This window comes from Ctenopharyngodon idella, chromosome 2, assembly GCF_019924925.1.
Source record: "Ctenopharyngodon idella isolate HZGC_01 chromosome 2, HZGC01, whole genome shotgun sequence".
NCBI lineage: Eukaryota > Metazoa > Chordata > Actinopteri > Cypriniformes > Xenocyprididae > Ctenopharyngodon > Ctenopharyngodon idella.
The window spans coordinates 7,134,383-7,152,861 of NC_067221.1; the positions used below are offsets into that span (position 1 = coordinate 7,134,383).

At 35.3% G+C, this 18,479-nt stretch overlaps 1 gene segment (V, D, J or C); it reads left to right on the forward strand.

Moving 5' to 3' along the window:
* Positions 1-2,647: 2,647 nt before the first annotated feature.
* On the forward strand, positions 2,648-4,378 carry LOC127499144 (T cell receptor alpha variable 18-like). The segment is given in 2 exon segments: positions 2,648-2,980; positions 4,251-4,378. Coding segments are annotated over 2 exon segments (426 nt in total).
* Positions 4,379-18,479: the final 14,101 nt, after the last annotated feature.

Here is an 18,479-nt window from a genome sequence, read left to right on the forward strand (position 1 = left end):
ATTAAGTCACTTTGGAGAAAAGCGTCTGCTAAATGACTAAATGTAAATGTAAATGTAGTACATCACAGCTTGACAAATGTAATTATGAAAATGAACTCCAAAAACGAGGTGGTTAATACACTCAATTCACCACCAGGGGGAAGCATTCCTTAAATTCTTGTGCAGTTGCTGAAAATAATCAAGAGAAGCCACTAAAGAGAGATTCACCATAAGGAGATTCACCATTCAGTGCCTGAATCAATGTATTTGAAGAGACTGATAAAACAAACATCAGGACATTGAAAAGTATTAAAAGTACATCCAGAATCCTTAAGGAGGAGGAGACGTTCAGTATTCAGGAACTGTGGTTCAGTCAGACTCCTCCTGCAGAGCCCCGCCCACTGCAGTCATTTATCTATTCAATGTTTTTTTTTTATCATTTATCACAATTAGTTTAGTGCACATGTATAAACCTTAAAGAAAGATACACAGCTAACCTTAAACCATTATCAAAACCTGTTTAAACTGAGGAATCAACATGGACAGATGTCTACTAGTGATTGCCATTACAGTTTCAGGTGGATATAATTTACACTTTTAAAATCTCATGCTGTTTTTGGCAAGAGAACCTGGCTGATGGTTTAATGTTCTATTGTGATTTCTCAAATTGTATTGCAGGTGCATTTGCTGATAGCATTGGTCCAGTTGACAAGGATACTAATATGATCAGAAGAGAAGGAGAGTCTGTGACACTGAGATGCTCATATGATACAAGCAGCAATTATGTCTATCTTTACTGGTACAGACAGTATCCAAACAGAGAACCAGAATATTTACTGTATAAAGGTGCTCGAGCATACAGCTCTGATACATTTTCTGATATACCAGACCGGTTTCAGTCGAAAACATCCCAGTCATCCACTGAACTCATTATTAAAGCAGCAGCTCTGTCAGATTCAGCTCTCTATTATTGTGCTCTTAGAGTAGAAGCCCAATGATACAAAATGCCTGAGAAGCTTTACAAAAACTCACACACTATTACTGCTTTGATCAACAGCAATCACATGAGTATCAAACCACAGACATCTCTTTTGTAAACCACAGAGACTATAAATGAGAGGATATGGTAACACCTGTTGAACATCAAAAAGTGGTTCAGTATCTACAGTATACGTTTACCTACAGTATATATAACACTGTTTATGCTTTATGCTGCATTAATGGTTATACATTTCAATTGTAAATTAAGGAAGAATAAATAACTGATTATGAAAAAACAAGCATAAAAATCTCAAATAATAATAATAATAATAATGATGAAACAGTGTCAAATTATATGTTGATTTATGCTTCCAATAACATTCTAACTTCTGTTTTAACTACATGGCCTATCATTGACCTGGAATCCATTAACAGTTTTCATTTTATTATTTATTTATACAAAACAATGAAAAGTTTAATGTTCATATGTTTTATTATTGTATTGTATTACATTACAAATCCTCCCTGAAACCAATCATTTTCAAAGCTATCAGTATTAATATGCAACGTGTTATGAAAAAATGAATAAATGAATGAATAATGTCAAAGTAGGGACATGTTTATAGTGAGAAAATGGCATTTCAACCTTGCAATACCTAAAATAACCCAGGAGAGGGTGATATGCACTGTATATTTATATTGTTAACCATGTTCATCTGACAGTGAACTGAGATCCTCCTCACTATCAGAAACAAACCAATGCTTTGAATAACAGACTTCTCTCTCAGACCGACTGAATCAAACTGCTTAGATATCACTCTATCAAACAATGCAACTATGGCTGGAAGCGTTAATATTTGCTTCATTTATTCTTGGTATGTATAGGCTACTTCAGGTAAATTTAAGTTATTTATTAAATGAATAATACCATTTGTAACATTAATATAATATATTTTCAGAATGCAGACCAGATACAGTTGATCAGCCAGATAAACATGTAACTAAACCCGAAGGAGGATCAGTCACATTACAGTGCAAATATACTGCATCTACGACAACAACACCAGACCTCTTCTGGTACATCCAGAGAGAAAATGACATTCCTAAATACATGCTGAGGAAAAACAAATATGGAGGAGATCAGGACACTGAGTTTCAGAAGAGATTTCACTCTGAAGTGTCATCAGACTCAGTTCCTCTGATGATCCAGGACCTGCGTGTGTCTGACTCTGCTGTGTACTACTGTGCTCTGAGGACCACTGTGACTCAAACACACTCAGCTCTTAGACAGAAACCTTCATCAGTGTTGATCCCCATTCTGACACATTCATTCATTTTTACTTCATTCTTTGTCACACATGTATATTTACAAAAGCTTATTTTTTATCATTGCATTGATAATCTAAATTCACAAATATAATTAATGTTAAAATAGAATTAATAGCAAGCAGATTAAAAGTGATGTTTGATGTGTATTGGCAGAAAAGGAGGCGGGTCTTATCACAATCCACACCCACATTATTAATATAAAGCATATCAGTTCTCTAGGGCAATTATTTACCTATGATTTATGTACACTATTAATTATGGTATAATTTATCATTCAAAACAACATAGTACAATTCTTAAAACATTTCAAATCTGAAATATCAACATGGAGAGGTATTTATTGATCCTCATAATTATATCAGGTAAATCAGACTTTTATCAATTCTTAAATACATGTTAAGCAGTGCATCATATCTGTATGAGTACAGAGCTTTACATCAATTATATGCATGTGTGTTTTTATGTCTCCTTTTTAGTTTCATTGAAAAGATTGTATTTGTGAAGTGTCTTATATTACTTCCAGGTGTGTTTTCTGACAGCATTGGACCAAAAGAAGAAGATATGAATATAACCAGCAGAGAAGGAGAGTCTGTGACACTGAGATGCTCATATGAAACAAGCAGCAATTATGTTAGACTTTACTGGTACAGACAGTATCCTAATAGTGAACCAAAATATTTACTGTGGAAAGGTGCTCGATCATATGGAGGAGAGGATAAAACAGACCAGCGGTTTCAGTCGACTACATCCCAATCATCCACTGAACTCTTTATTGACAGTGTGACTCTGTCAGATTCAGCTCTCTATTATTGTGCTCTAAGAGTTGACGCCCAGTGATACAAAGTGCCTGAGAGGCTTTACAAAAACTCACACAAACAATTCTTGCTTTAAAAGTCAGTAATCAAATGTGTATAATACCACATGTACCACCGAGACTGTAAATAACAGAATGTGGTGACACCTGCTGAACAATGCAAGAAGAGAGTAGAGAGGGGTGATATGATAATGAACTAAAACAAGTTGCTGTAAAAAAAATTTGAAACCTTTACTTTTGTTGTAAATTTAAATTATAATCAGGCAAAAAAGTTTTAATCTATAGATATACAAAACTAACACTGTGTTATCTGACTTCTCATGTGAACTAAAATATATTCAATAAGAAAGGGGAGTCGTAAACTAGAAGCTGTTCCAAATGGATTTAATATGAACTGTAAGGAAGAACAATGATTGTTTAATAAAAATCGGAAGATAATTTCCCTTGTAGATTATTCTAAGAGCCACAGTAAGAATAAATTGCATAAAAATCAACTTATCATAACAATGTTGATAAGTATTGATTACATTTACAGTAATTCACATCAGTTAAATTGATATACACTGTTGCTCTGTATATTTACATTATGAAAGAAAAAGGGATAGAGGATTGGCTGTGATGTCACTGACCACACCCACACTATTCATGAACAGCAGAGCCCCTCCCACTGCAGAATAAATCCATGCATCATCTACATCATTGATTTCATTTATCAAAAGTTTATAGCTGTGCATATGTATGAATCTCAAAAATAATAAACAGCAAAACCTCCTAAAGCTGTGATCAAAACCCAATTAAAACATATTTAATCTAAGTTATTAACATGGAGGCCTGTCTGATAGTGATTCTCACAATTTCAGGTGAATATATTTTATGCTTTAAAGATCAAATGATGTTTTATGATGTTTTGATTTATGGAAAAGGCTGATGTTTAGTGTGCAATTGCTACATTTTATTGCAGGTGTGTTTTCTGACAGCATTGGACCAAATGACAAGGACACTAATATGATCATTAGAGAAGGAGAGTCTGTGACACTGAGATGCTCATATGATGCTAGCAGCAGTTATGTCTATCTTTACTGGTACAGACAGTATCCTAATACAGAACCGACATATTTACTTTGGCAAGGTGCTCGATCAAATGGAGGAGAGCATAAAACAGACCAGCGGTTTAAGCCAATTTCATCCCAATCATCCACTGAACTCACTATTATCGGTGTGACTCTGTCAGATTCAGCTCTCTATTATTGTGCTCTAAGAGTAGCAGCCCAGTGATACAAAGTGCCTGAGAAGCTTTACAAAAACTCACATCTCAAATTCTTACTTTAAAAGCCAGTTATCAAATGTTTATCACACAGCATTTATATTTCTAAACCACTGTGACTGTATGTGGTAACACCTGCTGAACAATACATGAAGAGAGTGGAGAAGAGAGGATATGACATCACACTAGAAGAATTTGTTGTATGGGATGTTTATCCTCCTCATTTCGCAAAGCAGAAGTAAGTTATTTTCTGTGAATGTGTGTGAACTTCCGATTCATTAGCCACTATAAATCACTGGAAGAATAACAAAAATGCTTTAAATGGTAAAATAATTTATGCTACAAACCAGTGTGTTTATGATTATGATAATAAATTAAAATAATATGATAACAAACAACAGTTTGCAAAATCAAGCAGCATAACAGACAGTGTTTGTACAGCTAAAATAACTGTAAAATAACTATTAAAAATTAAATATCAGTCTCAGTGCTGTGTTATTTAATGTGAAGAAACATCACAAAAATAAATGAAACTTCTTTTTGTAATTCCATAAAGAAACCAGGAGAGGGAGAAATGCAGTCTATACTGATACTGATAACAGTGTTTGGAGCTCCTCCCTTCCTTATGTAATAATGGCTTCGAATCACTCTCTTTTCTGTTACTCTGCTTTTGCTGATTGATTCGTCTGCTCTTTGGGTACCACTCTATCATCTTGAAGAACAAACAATGAAATTATGGATGATGAAGACATTAATAATACTTGGATCAGTTATTCTTGGTATGTGAATGAATTATGTTACTATTTAAATGTTTGGCTGTATTTATGATGATGATGATGATTGTCACAGAATTATTCTTGTGTTTTACCAGGATGTCAATCAGAAGACTCAGTTGATCAGCCACTTAAACATGTAACTGAATTTGAGGGAGAATTGATCACATTGGACTGCAAATATACTACAAGCTCAGCATCACAAGAGCTCTTCTGGTACATACAGAGAACAAATGAATCTCCCAAACTTGTGTTACAAAGGAATTCATATGGAGGAGGAGTGAATGGAACGGAGTACCAGGAGAGATTTCACTCTGAAGTGAAACCATCAAAATCCGTCCCCTTGATAATCAAGGATCTGCGTGTGTCTGACTCTGCTGTGTACTACTGTGCTCTGAGGCCCACAGTGTTAACAGGACGTCTCTCTCTCACACAAAAACAAAAGAAACAAACCTACAGGGAAAACAGGCGAGTGAAACAGGTTGAGTTGTATCAATTTAATTAATTAAAATGAGCTGCAGGAGTGAAATCACTATGATTTCACCAAAAATCTGATATAAGAAAATAAAATGTCATGTCTGGTTTATAATTTGATTTGTGACCATGTTTATGAATGATAGAACTGGTTTCATTGAATCAGCAGATTCTCTAGTTTAATGTGATACTGTGACATTTACACAAGATTGAAAAATTTGAACATTTTCAGATTTTTGAATTTTAAGCACATATTTTGTATATGTGTTTGTTAATGCACAAAATGTACCATACATGTATTCCTAAGTGTTACAACTCACATTTCATCAACTACAGTATAGTGTGTGTGTGTGTGTGTGTGTGTGTGTGTGTGTGTGTGTGTGTATGTGTATTTGTGTGTGTGTGTGTGGGGGGGGACCTGATGTCACTAGCCACACCCACCAGACAACCTCTCCAAGTAATTCAGAAAGTAAAGCTCAAAACATAAATCTGAACAGATCTGATCAAAAGCATGAACATGGAGAAACATCTATTACTGATTGTCATAACAATATCAGGTGAAGTACTCTTATCAAGTCATATGCATTGGTTCAAAATTTAAAATTTGTTCAAATTGGTTCAAAATTTGTGTTTTAAGCTATGAAATTACAAAAATTGACTTTATGAAATGGACTATTTTGTTGTCTTTATATGCAGGTGTATTTCCTGACAGCATTGGACCAAAAGACAAGGACACAATAATCAGTAAAGAAGGAGAGTCTGTGACTCTGAGCTGCTCATACAGTACAATCGCCAATGATATCTTGCTCTACTGGTTCAGACAGTATCCAAACACAGAACCTCGGTATTTACTGTGGAAAGGTGCTCGATCGTGGAACCGTGAGGAGAACATACCAGACCAACGGTTTAAGTCAACAACATCCCAGTCATCCACTGAAATCACTATTGATAAAGCAGCTCTGTCAGATTCAGCTCTCTATTATTGTGCTCTTAGAGTAGGAGCCCAGTGATACAAAATGCCTGAGAGGCTTTACAAAAACTCACACACAAAAATGAACAACAGTAATCAAAAGACTCACACACAAAGCCACATTTATCTCTCATATAACCCACACAGAATATATACACCACAATATGGTAACACCTGCTTAGAGTGAAAGAGGACCAAATAATAATAAGATTATTTAACAAATTACATCATTACATTTTCACACACCTTCTCTTAGAGGAAAAACTTAAATTTTAAACATAAAAATGTTGCAACAAACTAAAATTACTATGTTAATGTTTGTTCATTACTAATGTTAACAGATTCAACTTTTAAACTTAAAAAGCTATTAGTAAATGCTGAGATTAACATTAACTAAGATTAAAAATGCTGTAGATGTATTGTTCATTGTTCATGTTAACTAATGTATTTTACTGATGAAAACTTATTGTAAAGTGTTACGACTTAAACTTAAATTAAAATGAAAAAAGGAAAACAAACAAAAAATAAAAACTAATTCAAATTATTTAAAAATATTTATATATATAAAAAATATAATATATAATTAAATAATATAAAAACACTTCATATAGGAGGGGTCTTGATGTCACTAGCCACACCCACATTATAATATCAGCAAACTCCCTCTCCAGTGCTTTACTTTATCCAAACCAACATTCAAAATAACAGTAAGTGAATAATCACACAAAAACTCCTAAAACAAACTCATAAGTCTGTAAACATAAAACTATTTAAAACCGTTTGATCAGCATGAAGAGATTTCTGCTGCTGACTCTCATAGCAGTATCAGGTAACACACACTTTCAACATTTTACATGGTTTGGTTCAAAACATTAAGTATTGTGTTTTGTTAATTGCAGGTGTGTTTTCTGACAGCAAAAAGGACACTAATATGATCAGAAGAGAAGGAGAGTCTGTGACACTGAGCTGCTCATATGATTCAAGCAGCAGTTATGTTTTGCTTTACTGGTACAGACAGTATCCAAACAGAGAACTAGAATATTTACTGTATAAAGGTGCTCAATCATGCAGGAATAAAGAGTTTATATCAGAACATCGGTTTAAATCGACTACATCCCAATCGTCCACATCACTCACTATTGATGAAGGAGCTCTGTCAGATTCAGCTCTTTATTACTGTGCTATGAAGAAACTATGAACAAACTATTTTTTACTGAAATTTCACTATACAGAACTAAAAAGAAAAGAAAAAATTACAAGGAAAGAGAACAACATTCAACAGATCAAGCTCCTCCCAGCCTATATATGTGTGACAGCATTTAAAACAGGCTTATCAAAGACGAGCTGAAACATCTGCACACTTTACTCCAATCATTTAACAGTTATAATGGCTCACTGGGAAAGACATTTTATCTTCTTTATAATGTATTTCTGGGGTGAGTAGGATCCTTTGGAGTCTCTAAATTTGCCATACGTATATTAAATCATGCAGAATATTAATTGATAATGTTTTAAATTCTTTTCCAGTATGTGACTCTCTGGAGAGTGTTGACCAGAATACAAGAGTTCAAACTGCTTTTGAAGGGGGATCAGTAACGATTAACTGTACATATGAAACCAGTGATCCATCCCCGTATCTCTTCTGGTACCAGCAAAAGATGAACGGAATCCCCAAAAACATGATGATGATAATTGCTACAAATGTACAGAACGACAAAGACTTTGGGAAGAGATTTACTGCAAATCACATCAAAACTTCAAGATCAGTTCCTCTGATGATCCAGGATGTGTGTGTGTCTGACTCTGCTGTGTACTACTGTGCTCTGAGGCCCACTGTGACTCAAACACACTCAACACTCACACAAAAACTCTTATGGTGTTCACTTACACTTTCTGATGGTTTATATTTGCTGTATATATAGTTTTTTTCATTTCTATTAGCATGGTAATAGTGTTCAATTCCACTATTAGTTATTAATCTAAAATAAATAAAATAATTACAGCATAATGATTAACTTTATTTAATCATTATGTTACTGTTTCACTTACCATACCAGAAAAAAAGGTACATTATTTTTATGTTATTATTTCAACTAATTTATTTGATCTCACCCTACTTAAAGACAAGACAAAACTTTAACAAACATTAACTTTAAAATTGTCACCTTGTAATAACTCTTGCACTGCAGAAGAGGGCGACAAACAGTTACTCTACAAATGATCTTGAAGCAGTCTTAAGCTCCTCTTCGACAAAAATCCCCTCTCTATTTTCAGAAACAATGCTCTTTCTAGTGACCGCTTCATCCACTGAAGATCATTTGGTCACTCATCACTATAACACTGTGTATACTTGCATGTGCTGATTTTCTCATTTGAAACATTATAGAGTTTGTTATAGACCCAAAAATGAAAATTCTGTCATTAATTACTCTCCCTCATGTCTTTCCAAACGTGTAAGACCTTCGTTCATCTTTGGAACACAAATAGATATTTTTTGATGAAATCCGAGCGCTATAAGACAGCAAACCGACACTTTCAAGGTCCAGAAAGGTACTAAAGACATCATTAAAACAGTCAACGTGACTGCAGTGGTTCAATTTTAATGTTATGAAGCGACGAGAATACATTTTGTGCACAAAAACAAAACAAAAACAACAACTTTATTCAACATTATCTTCTCTTTTGTGTCATTCTCATAGGTTGTTTACATCCAGCGCTTCCAGGTTCTCCGTCAGAACGCAGACTCATTATTGGCCGGCTCCTGCGTCAGCATCACACACATGCGCCGTGCTGCTCACGTGATCAGCTTTGGCCAATACTGAGCCGGCATTCGGACGTAAACACAGAAGCCTTCACTGTGCTTACTGCGTCACCTGCGTAAGGATAATGACAGGGAAGAGAAGAGATTGTTGAATAAAGTCAGTATTTTTGTTTTGGTTTTGCACACAAAAAGTATTCTCATCTCTTCATAACATTAAAGTTGAACCACTGCAGTCACGTCGACTGTTTTAACGATGTCTTTAGTACCTTTCTGGACCTTGAAAGTGTCGGTTAAATTGCTGTCTATGGATGAGTCATATACCTCTCAGATTTCATCAAAAATATCTTCATTTGTGTTTCAAAGATGAACGAAGGTCTTATGGGTGTGAAACAACATGAGGAAGAGTAATAAATGACAGAAATTTCATTTTTGGGTTGAGCTAACCCTTTAAGATCTGTACTGGTCTATTGTGTACTAACTGACCCTGTATATAGGCTACTTCATATATTTTAAATGCAGAGCAGATTTAACTTTAAGTGAAACCATTGAGATGTTCCAGTCAGAAGATGTGCAGATGAAGCAACAGTGAGCACAACACATCCAATCCTCATCTGACATGTGATACTTGTTTTAACAACACGGTGAGATACTCCTCAGTGGGTGGAGTTCATCTTTGTTCAAAGCTGCCAAAGTCACTTTGTACAGTACATGAGACTTTTCTTTGCTTTTTTGAGACCAGTATAAAAATTATAGCTAAGTAACTGTTACAGAATGTCTACTTGGATCAGATTTTCACTCATTCTTTTTTCATTTTCTAGAGGTATGTAATCAGTTCTATATTCCATCATCTCTATGTTTCAGCTTTAGGCTACTGAAGAATTTTACAAATATTTTGCATTGATTTTCAGAATGCCAAGCAGAGGATAGTGTTACTCAGCCAACAGAAGTTCAAACTGCTACTGCAGGTCAAACTGTGACTATTGACTGCACATACAAAACCAGCACATTCCCAACGCTTTACTGGTACCAATTTAAAGCAAATCAATTCCCAAAATATATGCTAAAGAGATATGCAGGATCGAGCGATGAGGATGAAGATTTTAAGTACAGATTTAATGCAACACTGGACTCCACATCAAGATCAGTTCCTCTGATGATCCAGGATGTGTGTGTGTCTGACTCTGCTGTGTACTACTGTGCTCTGCAGCCCACTGTGACTCAAACACACTCAACACTCACACAAAAACAGAGCTTCAAACCATCCACCACTCATGTGTAATGTAGTACCTACATAGAGATTGAACATAGTTGAAGAGCATAATTTAAAAGAAAACTAAAATGTCTATTTATCTAAATGATCATTATAATAAACAGGCCAGTTTAACATTCATAAACAATAAATTAATTAGGTTTAAACAGATGAAATAACACATAAAATAAGCTGAGTTTTTCAAATAAAGAAAAGCTGTCAAATGGAAAGCGGTTTCTCTCCTTTTATGTATTTTATATTAAATAGATGTATCATTACAAGACAATGCACATTTAACTAACTCCATACCTTTACTGGTACATTTATGGTTTTCCTGAATATATACTGATGAGATACAAATTTGGATCAAGCAGCAGCTCTGAATTTAGAGAGACCCAATGGTCCTCATAGAGTAATGAGAGTGGAGGAGGAGCGAACAGCAGCTCTAGATGACATAAGGAACTGCTTGTTTCAGCAAACCTGCGCTTTTCTCCTGACTGGTAAAGCATCATGTTGACATTTGCTGTAGTCCTGTTAATAAAATCTCTCCTAATAACATTTAGAGGTAAGATTTTAAAATAATTATTACTTTAAAGAGGTTTCCCTGTATGCAATGCAGAATTCTTATTGTAAAACATGCTCATTGCTCTCCTAATGGTTTTCAGGTGTTACTGCTGAAGACATCATATTCTCCTACAATGATACAGTAATTGCTAAAGCAGATGAAAAAGTGATCTTATCTTGCAGCTACACTGGCACGGTTTATGATTTATATTGGTACCGTCAATTCCCTGGTTCAGCACCTCAGTTCCTCATAATGGAATCGTCTGGAATCAAAAGATATGCTACTCCTCCGGTTCCTGGCATAAATATGGCCAACAGAAAAGACATCAAACGTCTGGAGCTAGAGATCTTCCCTGCTGCGGTGTCATATTCTGCTCTGTACTACTGTGCTGTGCGGCCCACAGTGAAAGGAAACCTTCTGACTCCATACAAAAACCAGAGTGACACCATTTAAACACTGACAAGGCCAGTTATGTTTTTTTTTTTTTAGGATGCAAAGCATCTGTTAACATATACTTTATTTTAAGTCACTGATACAATGATGTACTTACATGCACAAGAATATTCTGATATAAATTTCCAATATAACTGAACATTCATGTATACCCTAATTCTAGGTGATATCAGAAACAGACAGTTGCAAAAAAGTCAGGTAAATGAGTTGGGTAAATTACTGTCCAAAAAAGTACTAAATTGCAGCATAATAATGGCAAGAATGAGCACAATATCATTAAGAATAGCAAAAAAAATGTGTACATCTCCCAACTTGGAAATATTCCAAATGCAGAGCATATAGACATATCTTTTTTAATGGCTTGAACAGAATATCTGAAAGTCTGAAAAAGAAGAAGAAGAAGTGTTCAGCAATCCATTAAGTAATGCAATAGTGTTAATGACATCTAAGTCAGTTAGTCTTTTTCCTTTCAATTATACTAAATAATTGATTTCTTCAGCAAGAACTTGTGAGAATGCATACAATTTCAAAGTCACTGCAGTACAATTCAATTCAGTTGTGGGGGTGCTAGTAGTTTCAACAGAAATCCTCATATTAGACAGATGTGTGTATATCTGCTCTCCTCCACTTGGGGGAGATGTTTTAACAAATATATGCTGCTTCACTCTTACAGTCAAGACTTCACAAGTTTGAGCATCTCAGCAAGTTCCAGTTAAATCCAAGAGAACATTGTTTACTTCTGTGAGCCTTTTGTATCATGATTACCATGAGAAGCTGTGTGGAAACTCTTTTAATCCTGTTTGCAACTTGCATGGGTAATATACCATCTTTTATGCATGCATTTATTCCCATCTGTCAGTTATATCTAGATGTATAAATACATTTACTGAAATAATTTTCTCTCCTCACAGAATGCAGAGGACAAGATTTTGTTGATCAGCCCAAAAGGTTCCAGTCTGCATATGACGAGGAGGACGCAGTAACTTTGCATTGTAAATACAATACTACAGGCTCAAACCCTACTTTATTCTGGTACAGACAACATGGATATGACTCTCCGAAATATATTCTACGGAGACAAAAATTTGGAGATGGTGATGAAGCCACTGAGTTCAAGGGACGATTTCACTCCAGACACGATTCTACTTCAAGATCAGTTCCTCTGACAATTCAAAATCCACGTGTGTCTGACTCTGCTCTGTACTACTGTGCTCTGCAGCCCACTGTGACAACAGGATATTCAGTGCTTGAACAAAAACCCTTACCTGAGCTTATAATGTAGGCATGTGACAAGTGCTTCAAAAAGTTATAGTCAGACAATCTTCAAGGTGCAGCAACAAATGAAAGAGCACCAGGGGAAACTGATCTACAATGGCCCATAAGACACTTGACTAAAATTACTGTGAAATGTTACAAATGTATGCAATAAAGTGGATCAATTTAATGTAGCCTATACCGTACACAGATTTAAATACATACATTTAGGTATGTATAAATTTTGATGGACTATTACAGTATTTGTTATAAATGATTTATCCATGTATCTCATTGTTTTTAATACATGAGCCATAGTAATTTTTAATCAAAATAACTTCCCCTCCCTTGCTATGACATCTCTTCAAGTTCTCTTCTCTGATGAGGTGTTTATCGGTGTGAGGGCGGGACAACCGGTGAGATCAGAGCAATAGCAAACCACACCGATCCAATCAGTTCCTGATGGACAAAATCAAGTCCCACCCTACATTTTTTCTTGTTCGAGAAGCCGTTTCACTCAGATATACATCACAATAGGGAAGAAAAGACAATCACAAAAAGGGTTCTGTGTGAACCACAAACAGCGTGTCTCCGCTACTTTCCACTGTAGAAAAATTAAGCCAAAGTATCCCAGTAATGGTCACTGCTGATTACGTCATTCAGAGCCAGAGTCTGCGCAGTAGTGATCCAGAGGTGGAGCCGCGGCATCAAGTTACAGACCATACTCCCTCTTCGCATCAAAAACAAACAAAAACCAAACTTATTGGGAAAACGAAAACTTGAACGTAGGTCTGCGTGATTAGAACTACCTAAGATGACAGAAACCATCTTTGGAAAAAAATTATTTTAAATGTAATTGGATTTTTCCGTTTGGCTCACGTCCCATTCGATTGCATGGAGAGGGCGGGGTTTACGGGGTTTAAGACCTATACTGCAGCCAGCCACCAGGGGGCGATCGAAATGCTTTGGCTTCAGTTTTCAGGAGCTGTGCGGCACACTTGGGTGTGAACCCATCATTCACTAACTACGCTTTGGCGTAACATTTGTAGAATGTAGAATGTTAATGTAGAAATTTAGACAATGAAATTCAGTGTAATTCATATAAAATGAACAATAAAAATACAAATAAAAATAATTATTTAAAAAAACAAAAGTTGACTGTTGTAATGCTTGTAGACACTTTAATAGTTCTTGCTGTTCTTAAATGATGGTTAACATATTTTTATTGCATAGTTCTAATAGATAAAAAAAAAAAAATTCACATTTTATTTACTTTATTTTTAAGATAGTAGTTAAACTAGTCCACTGAGAACAGAGGTTAAAGTGAATCTATTTTAGTAAAAGGATCATGATGTTTTAATGTGAGTGCAGCTTTCAGGGGCGGTGCTATAGGACACATCCTCTGCTAGACAGTGAGTGTTTTCTGTCTAACTAACAGTTCCTTCAACAGATGAACTAATCCATCACACTGCAAAATGGTGCTCTGTTTTTTAGTTGTGTTCTGTACTTTTGCATGTAAGTATTCAATATTTTGTGTATAGTTTTCCATTAAGTTTAACTGTATTTTTTCTTCTTGTTGGTTTGTGCTGTTTTTGTTTTGTTTTTTGTTTTTTTTCTTTTCTTCCTGACAATTTAGTTTAATATGGTTTAATCTTATCTACAGGTGTGACTTTTGGGAATGTCATCACACCAGTTCGTACTCAGGTGTCTGGGACGGAGGGGGACAATATAACACTGTCCTGTAACTACTCCTCAGCAGTTAGTCTACAGTGGTATCGCCAATATCACGGTTCAGCTCCGGAATACCTTTTGATAATACTACATGGGACAGGAAAAGTTTCAGAGAAGTCTGAAATTGTAGATCTAGATCCCCGATTTTCTGGAAAACTGAATGAAGAGAAAACTCACGTGTATCTGGAGATCTCCTCTGCTAAAGTGACAGACTCTGCGATGTACTACTGTGCCCTGGAGCCCACAGTGACAGGAAACACAAACTACACTGTACAAAAACCTCACTTATCTAGTGGGGGAAATTATTTATCATCCAGCATATTTCTGTAAACATTTGTTTGTGCTAGAAGTAAAAAATAAATAAATAAATTTTAAAAAATCAGTAATTTACTAGGTCTATTGAAATTGTCTCATGCTTTGATATATAATTTAAGGAAGTTTTCTTTATAACATGTAGAATTATATCTAGGTATATATTTAAAGTCTAAATAGTTAACAGACAAATAATAAAATAATAAATAAATAAAAGTAACTAAAAACATGCTGTTCTGAGTTTCAACAGAAGGGGGCAACATAATCTCACAAGTATAGTTTACCCAAAAATGAAAACTCATTTACTCACCCTCAAGTTGTTTCAAACCTATATGGAAAACAATTATGGAAGTCAATGGTGTCCATCAACTGTTTGATTCCCAACATTCTTCAAAATATCTTCTTTTGTGTTCAGCAAAAGAAAGAAATTCATACAGTTTGGAATAACTTGAGAGTGAGTAAATGATGACAATTTTAATTTTTGGGTGATCTATCCCTTTAAGTGATCTCTTTTCTCATATTATATTATATTGTATGAATTTCTAAAGATGAATGTGAAGTCATATTAAAAATTTTAGAAACTCACATGAGCAAAATGATAATATTGACAATGAGCTGCAAAATGAAGAACATAAATGGATTTTCAAAACTCAAAGAATTAAATCAATTAACTCATTTTTTTTAAACAATCAGGTAACATACTTTTTAAAGTTAAACCAACCATTCTTTTTTTCAGTGAAGATCTCAGCATACATATTTAAACATGCTCATTTAATCGTTTCTTAGGTGCCTTGTGATTCAGATTCAGTGTCGTGAGGAGGAGGAGTTCAGCACAGACTCTATACAGTGTACAGCTGGTAAAGATGAGCGACACAACACTGTGGAGCAGCTGCGGTTCTTGCCAGTTTAGTGAAAGAACATGTTGATCTACATTTTCATACTGCTGTCATCAGCTGAAGGTATAATATTGTGTAAATGCATTTTATTGCAACAGAAACTGTTTGAAAACTACATTTAATGCAACTTTAATCTGCAGGTTCCAGATCCACAGAAGTCATCACTCCAAAAAGTGTCAGAGTATTTGCACTTGAGGGTGACAATGTGACGCTCTCTTGTAACTACAGCGGTTCTGTTCGTGGTGTTCACTGGTATCGCCAATACGCAGGTTCACCACCACAGTTCCTCATACTGGAAGATTCAGGGTTCACTACTCCAGCTGATCCACCCGTTCCAAGAATAACCATCAATCACAGAAAAGAGCAAAGTCATGTGGATCTGGAGATCTCCTCTGCTGCAGTATCAGACTCTGCTCTGTATTACTGTGCTCTGAGGCCCACAGTCACAGGAAACACTGTAACACTGTACAAAAAACAGTTTTCATATGCTTATCAAACCCTGAAATGTACATACAAACCACAGCTGGACTCAACAACACAAATGTCAAAAAAGACACAACAGCTACTGATACTAGTGGAATTGTCAAGTAAAATAATAAACTGGCTTTACACTGCAAAACATGATTTTCATATTCAGTATTTTTGTCTTGTTTTCCAGTACAAATTTCTAAACATTTTTATACCAAGATACATTTACTTGAAAAAACAGAATGATGTAAAAAAAAAAAAAAAAAAAAGTTTTCTGAAAACATTTATCAAATTTAACTGAGTTTATGCTTAAAACAAGAAAAAATACTTGCCAGAGAGGTAAGAAAAATCTACTTTTTACTCATTTGAATTAAGTTTATTTTTCTTACCCCATTGGCAGGTATTTTTTCTTGTTTTAAACTAAAACTCACTGAATTTTGATAAATTATTCAGAAAACAAGACTTTTTGTTGACAAATCATTTTGTTTCTCAAGTAAATGTTTCTTGATTTAACAATTTTAAGATTTGTACTGGAAACAAGACTAGAATACAGAGTTAAGCCCAACGTAGACTTCACTTTTTACGTATACGTGAGGGTCAGCGTACAGTGCATGTGACGCAAATTTCGTGATCAGAAGAGTACAGGCGTACTGTACACGCACCGCCGAATTTCTGTAACCGCGAGTACTTGTACTTGTCGCAGGTCGCACATGCGCAATTAAAAATTTTTTGTAGTAATTTGTTTATCCACAAGGTGGCAACAGTGCCCTGGGAGCGTCGATTCACAAGGTAGTCAAAGAAAAACTGCAACCGAACAGACCAGAATGCATGCAAGCTACGCTGATGATGGAGGCCTACATAGATGAGAGATTGTGTGAAGAGGTTAGAAAGTACCATCATTTGTACAACTCTAGCATGAAAGAACACAAAGATGTTCACATGGGTTGTAACTCGTGGTGAGAGATTGCTCAAAACTGTGCATGCATCGAACGCCTGTGTTACGTGTATGAGTCAAATGGAGTATACTTTGCAAGGCTGTGCGTTTGACTGTGCGCGTACACTAGCGTACACGTAAAAAAAAAGAAGTATACCCAGGGCTTAAGAAAATCACTCTTTGTGAGTACAGACAGTAACTCCATAAATAATGTAACTAATAGAATAAAATGAACAATTGGTTTCATTCAGTTACATCAAACATCCCTATTGAAATCGATCTCATATACAACTCAGAACAACTGTAATGTTTTTATAGGTGCAAAGTCTTTTTTAAACTAACCTTAAAAAGAATTTTGTATTGGTCTTTGCTAAAATGTATAACAATTTAATATAAATAAATAATTAGAGGGTAAACTATCATCAAGCACATTCACTATAGGATCATACAGAGATGGTCTACTTTTTAATTTCAGCACTGTAGCTTTAAGAGGAGGTGCTATAGCTGGAGACTCCTTCTGCTGGATGATGAATGAATGTTTACTTCAGGAACACTTTGTGATGCAGATGAACTAAAACATCATCCTGAAAAATGATGCTGTTTGTTTTGGTGTTGTTCAGTTGTCTTGCACGTAAGTATCTTATTTCAACCCTGAGGCACTCAGTTTTCTTTTCCATTTGTTTGTATGTCTTTGTTGTCAAATGTTGATAATCTCATCTGCAGGCGTGAGTTTTGGGAATGTCATCACACCAGTTGAAACTCATATGTTTGGGACAGAAGGAGACATTATAAGTCTCTCCTGTAGCTACTCCTCAGCAAGAAGTTTATTCTGGTATCGCCAATATCCCGGATCAGCTCCTGAATTTCTTTTCAGTATTCTTCACGCCACTGGGGAAGTTTTACAAAAATCTAATATTGTGGATCAAGATCCTCGATTCTCTGCAAAACTAATGAAGAGAAAACCCATGTGTATCTGGAGATCTCCTCTGCTGAAGTGACAGACTCAGTGATGTTCTACTGTGCTCTGGAGCCCACAGTGACAGGAAATCCAGTGCATGCTGTACAAAAAGTGTTTTTAAATGGGAGAAAGCGAGCGAGAGGTGCCGTTGAGGTTTTATGTACGCTGAAAAATCACACAGATCCTTAAGATAGTCTATTCTTATGAAGTTATTAGTAGATCTTGTCATATACAGCATAGTTAAAATATTCTGTGGCTGAAAGAGGAAAAAAGATCATACAAATCAGTTTCATGAGGACATAAATGTGTGTATG